General features: G+C 47.6%; 1 protein-coding gene across 1 annotated transcript in view; it reads left to right on the forward strand.

The window, feature by feature from the left end:
- Positions 1–238, forward strand: part of LOC122546807 (polypeptide N-acetylgalactosaminyltransferase 14-like) — a gene marked incomplete at its 3' end in the record, with an annotated part of 8,359 nt that extends 8,121 nt beyond the window's left edge. The window contains exon 4 of the mRNA XM_043685435.1: positions 146–238. Within this exon, the coding sequence (XP_043541370.1) occupies positions 146–238 (93 nt within the window). The remainder of the gene's footprint in view (positions 1–145) is intronic.
- Positions 239–5,796: the final 5,558 nt, after the last annotated feature.

Here is a 5,796-nt window from a genome sequence, read left to right on the forward strand (position 1 = left end):
TCCTTCTCTCTCCCCCTCTCCCCTCTCTTCTCCTTCCCCGCCCCTCCTCCTCCTCCTGTCTGTTCCCTTCCACATCACTCCATTCCCCCCCCTCCCCTGCCATGACACTCTGACCTGCACTCCCCCTCCTCTCTCTGTCTTACAGAAACACTGAGCGTACCGTCGAGGTCTGGATGGATGAGTACAAGCGGTTTTATTATGCAGCCCGGCCATCTGCCAAGGGACGGCCTTATGGAGAGTAAGTGTTCCATGTCTCAGAGCGTTCCAGAGAACTCTGTATCAATATTCGCCAAAGGGAGGGGATTGGTGCAGGAAGCTCTCAGAATCATAAAACATGGAAAAGTACAGCTCAGAACAGGCTCTTCAGCCCACGATGTTGTGCCACGGATCAATCCTAACGTAAAATATACTAACTTAACCTACGCACCCCCCCAGCTCACTGCTGTCCATGTGCATATCCAGCAGTCACTTAAATGTCCCCAAGGACTCTGCTTCCACCACCACCGCTGGCAACGCATTCCATGCATTCACAACTCTCTGAGTAACGAACCTACCTCTGACGTCTCCTCTATACCTTTCCCCTTATATCTTAAAACTATGACCCCTTGTACCAGTCAATCCTGCCCTAGGGAAAAGTCTCTGTCTAGTGACTCTATCTATGCCTCTCATTATTTTGTACACCTCGGTCGGGTCTCCTCTCTTCCTCCTTCCCTCCAGAGAGAAAGGTCTGAGCTTATTCAATCTCTCTTCATAAGGCAAGCCCTCCAGTCCAGGCAGCATCCTGGTAAACCTTCTTTGCACCCTCTCCAAAGCCTCTGTTTCTTTCCTATAGTAGGGAGACCAGAACGGGACACAATACTCCAAGTGTGGTCTCACCAGGGTCTTGTAGAGCTGCCGCAAAACCTCACGGCTCTTAAACTCAATCCCCCTGTTAATGAAAGCCAAAACACCAAATGTTTTCTTAACAATCTTATCCACTTGGGTGGCAACTTTGAGGGATCTATGTTGATTAGATTACTTACAGTGTGGAAACAGGCCCTTCAGCCCCACAAGTCCACACCGACCCTCCGAAGAGCAACCCACCCAGACCCAGTCCCCTACATTTACCCCTTCACCTAACACTACGGGTAATTTAGCATGGCCAATCCACCTGACCTGCACATCTTTGGACTGTGGGAGGAAATCGGAGGACCCGGAGGAAACCCACGCAGACACGGGGAGAATGTGCAAACTCCACACAGTCAGTCGCGTGAGGCGGGAATTGATCCTGGGACCCTGGTGTTGTGAGGCAGCAGTGCTAACCACTGTGCCACCGTGCCACCCAACTTGTACTTGAACACTAAGATTGCTCTGTTCCTACACATTGCTAAGAATCCTGTCTTTAACCCTATATTCAGCATTTGAGTTCGACCTTCCAAAATGCATCACTTCGCATTTATCCAGGTTGAACTCCATCTGCCATTTCTCAGCCCAGCTCTGCATCCTGTCTATGTCACACTGCAGCCTGCAGTAGCCCTCGATACTATCGACGACACCTCCAACCTTTGTGTCATCTGCAAATTTACTAACCCACCCCTCAACCTCCTCATCCAAGTCATTTATAAAAACTACAAAGAGCAGAGGCCCAAGTACAGAGCCCTGCGGGACCCCACTCAACACTGACCTCTAGGCAGAATACTTTCCATCTACAACTACTCTCTGCCTCTGTCAGTCAACCAATTCTGAATCCAGATAGCCAAATCTCCCTGTACCCCATACTTCCTGACTTTGTGAATGAGCCTACCATGGGGAACCCTATCAAATGCCTTGCTGAAGTCCATATACACCACACCTACTGCTCAACCTTCATCGACCTGTCTCGTCACCTCCTCGCACAGCTGAATAAGATTTGTGAGGCATGACCTGTCCCTCACAAAGCCATGCTGACTGCCTTTAATCACACTATGATTTGCCAAACAGTCATAAATCCTATCCCTCAGAATTCTTTCCAAAACTCTGAATAAGATTTGTGAGGCATGACCTGTCCCTCACAAAGCCATGCTGACTGCCTTTAATCACACTATGCTTTGCCAAATAGCTATAGATCCTATCCCTCAGAATTCTTCCAAAACTTTGCTGACCACAGATGTAAGACTGACTTGGTCTGTAATTGCCAGGGATTTCCCTATTACCCTTCTTGAAAAGACGAACAACATTCGCCTCCTTCCATCCTCCGGTACAACTCCCGTGGAGAGTGAGGAGGCAAAGATCTTTGTCAGCGGCTTAGCAACCTCCTTTCTTGCTTCCCGGAGCAGTCTAGGATAAATCTGGTCTTCCCCTGGGGACTTATCAATCTTTAATGTTTTCCAAAATTTCCAGCACATCAACTTCATCAATCTTGATCTGGTCAAGCCTGTATCCCAGCTCCTCAAAGTTCTCATTCACAACAGGGTCCCTTTCCTTAGAGAAAACTGAAGCAAAATATTCATTTAGGGCTTCCCTATTTGCTTAGACTCCACGCACAAGTTCCCTCCACTATCCCTGATCGGCCCTACCTTCTCCTTCATCATTCTCTTATTCCTCATGTGTGAGTAAAACGCCTTTCGGTTCTCCCTAATCCTTCTTGCCAAGCTTTTTTCGTGCCCCCTCCTGGCTCTCTTCAGTTCAATTCTGAGCTCCTTTCTAGCAAGCCTGTAATCCTCTAAAGTTGTGCTAGATCCTTGCTTCCTCCACCTTACGTAAGCTGCCTTCTTCCTTTTGACGAGAAGCTCCTCTGTTCTCGTCATCCAAGGTTCCTTAATCTTATCCCTTCTTACCTGTCTCAGAGGAATAAATGTGTGCATCACTCGCAACAACTGCTCCTTAAACAGTCTCCACACGTCTGTAGTGCCCTCTCTGCAGAACAACGGCTCCCAGTCTGTACTTCGCAACTCCTGTCTGATAGCGTCATAATTTCCTTTTCCCCAATTAAATATCTTCCCTCAGTAACTGCTCCTTTCCCTCTCTAAGGCTATGTTAAATGTTAGGCAGTTGTGATCACTGTCACCAAAGTGCTCTCCCACCGCGAGATCTGACACCTGTCTTGGCTCATTGTCGTGCACCAAATCCAAAATGGCCTCTCCCCTCGTCAGTCTGTCTACATACTGAGTAAGGAAACCCTCCTAAACACACCTGACAAAAACGGCTCTATCCAAACCATCTGCACTGAGGAGGTTCCAGTCGATATTGGGAAAGTTGAAATCACCCATAACAACAACCCTGATACATCTGCATTTTTCCAAAATCTGCCAGCCTATGAGATCTTCAATCTCTCTACTGCTATTAGGAGGTCTGTAGAAAACCCCCAATGCGGTGGCTGTTCCCTTGCTGTTCCTAACTTCCACCCATACTGACTCAGCAGACTCTGATCATTTCTGTAACTGTGATGCACTCTCTGATTAGCAATGCTACACCCCCTCCTCTTTTTCCACCCTCCCTGCTCTTTTTAAACGTTCTAAACCCTGGAACATCTAGCAACCATCCCTGCCCCTGTGAAACCCACGTCTCCGTTATGGCCACAACATCATAGCCCCAAGCACTGATCCATGTGCTAAGTTCGTCATTCTTATTCTGACACTCCTTGCGTTAAAGCAGACACACTTTAACTGATCCCTTTGTTTCATCACGTGAGAAACCTTCCTGATGGATTCACTACATCCTGTCACTGCCCCATCTACAACTGCCCTCCCTCTCAGATATGTAGCTCTGATTCCCACCCCCCTGCCAAAGTAGTTTAAATCCTCCCGAACCACACTGAAGGATTGAGGTGTTGAGTTTCTAAGTCAAGTTGCTTTTGAAAAGGAAGAGGTGTTGTGCGTCATAAAGTATTAAGTTAGATAAATCCCTGGGTCCTGATGGGATCTATCCCAGAATATTGAGGGAGGCAAGAGATGAAATTGCTGGAACATTGATCGACATCTTTGTATCCTTTTTAACCAGTGGTGAGGTCCCAGAGGACTGGAGATTAGCCAATGTTGTCCCATTGTTTAAGAAGGGTAACATTGATAATCCAGGAAATTACAGGCCTATAAGTCTCACGTTGGTGGTAGGGAAATTATTGGAAAAGATTCTCAGGGACAAGATCTATACACATTTATTAGCAATAGGCAGCATGGTTTTGTGTGGGGAAGGCCATGCCTCACTAACCTGATTGAGTTTTTTGAGGAAGTGATAAAGATGATTTATGAGATGGTTGATGTTGTCTACATGGAGTTCAGTAAAGCCTTTGACAAGGTCCCTCATGGCAGACTGGTACAAAAGGTGAAGTCACATGGTATTGATGGAGACAGAACTGGCTTAGTCATAGGAGACAGGGGGTAGCGGTGGAAGGATGTTTATCAGAATGGAGGGTTGTGACTACTGGGTGTTCCACAGGGATCAGTGCTGGCACCTCTGCTGCTCATGGTGTCCAGAAATGATGTGGAGGAAAATGGAGCTGGTCTAATTCGTAAGTTTGCGGATGATACAAAGGTTGGTGGAATTGCAGGTAGTGAGGAGGATTGTCAGAGGATACGGCAGGATATAGAGCAGTTGGGGGGCATGGCAGATGGAATTAAAGCAGGACAAATGTGAAGTGATGCATTTTGGTCGGAGTATTGAGATGCAGAGGGATCTGGGTGTGCAGGTCCACAGATTCACTGAAGGTGGCAGCGCAGGAGGGTAATGTAGTAAAAAAGACTTATGGCATGCTTGCCTTCATTGAAAGGGCATTGAGTATAAGGATAGACAAGTTATATTGCAGCTTTATAGAAATTTAGTTAAGTTTAGAAATTTAGAATCCCTACAGTGTGGAAACAGGCCCTTTGGCCCAGCAAGTCCACACTGACCGTCCGAAGAGGAAGCCCCCCAGGCCAATTGCCCTACCCGATTACTCTAATTTTACCCCTGACTACGGGTAATTTAGCATGGCCAACTCACCTGACCTGCACGTCTTTAGATTGTGGAAGGAAACCGGAGCACCCAGAGGAAACCCACACAGACACGGGGAGAATGTGCAAACTCCACACAGACAGTCCCTCGAGGCTGGAATCGAATGCAGTCCCAGGTGCTGTGAGGCAGCAGTGCTAACCAGTGGGTCACTGTGCCAACATATCTTGTGTAGTTCTGGTCACCACTCTACCAGAAGGATATGGATGCGTTGGAGTGGGTACAGAAAAGGTTTACCAAGATATTGCCTGGTATAGGGGATTTTAGCGATGAAGAAAGGTTGGATAGACTGGGTTTATTTTCACTGAAATGCAGGAGGTAGAGGGGCGATCGGAGAGAAACTTATAAGATTGTGAATGGCAGGGGTAGAGTAGAAAGTATGAGGCTTTTTCCCAGTGTGGAGGGGACAATTACTAAGGGACACAGGTTCAAGGTGTGGGGAGGCGTTGGGGCGGGAGGTGAAGTTTACAAGAGATGTGCGGGCAACTATCACACACAAAGGGGGCTGAGTGCCTGGAACATGCAAACAGAGGAGGTGGTGCAAGCAGACACAATGGCAGCAAACAAGGAACAAACAAATGCAAGGATTGAACAGGAATAGTGGGATACCGGTCCAGGACGGGAAGAATGTTTTACGGTGGAAGGGCAAAATGTGTCGGCAGAGGCTTGGAGGGCCGAAGAGCCCATTCCTGTACTCTATTGTTCTTTCTTACTGTTCATGACATGGGTCAGTGTGTTATACAACACAGTCTGGGTCAGTGTGTGATACATCACAGTCTGGGTCACTGTGTGATACAGCACAGTCTGGGTCAGTGTGTTATACAACACAGTCTGGGTCAGTGTGTGATACAG

The sequence above is a fragment of the Chiloscyllium plagiosum genome, unplaced genomic scaffold (genome assembly GCF_004010195.1).
Source record: "Chiloscyllium plagiosum isolate BGI_BamShark_2017 unplaced genomic scaffold, ASM401019v2 scaf_14318, whole genome shotgun sequence".
Classification (NCBI taxonomy): Eukaryota; Metazoa; Chordata; class Chondrichthyes; order Orectolobiformes; family Hemiscylliidae; genus Chiloscyllium; species Chiloscyllium plagiosum.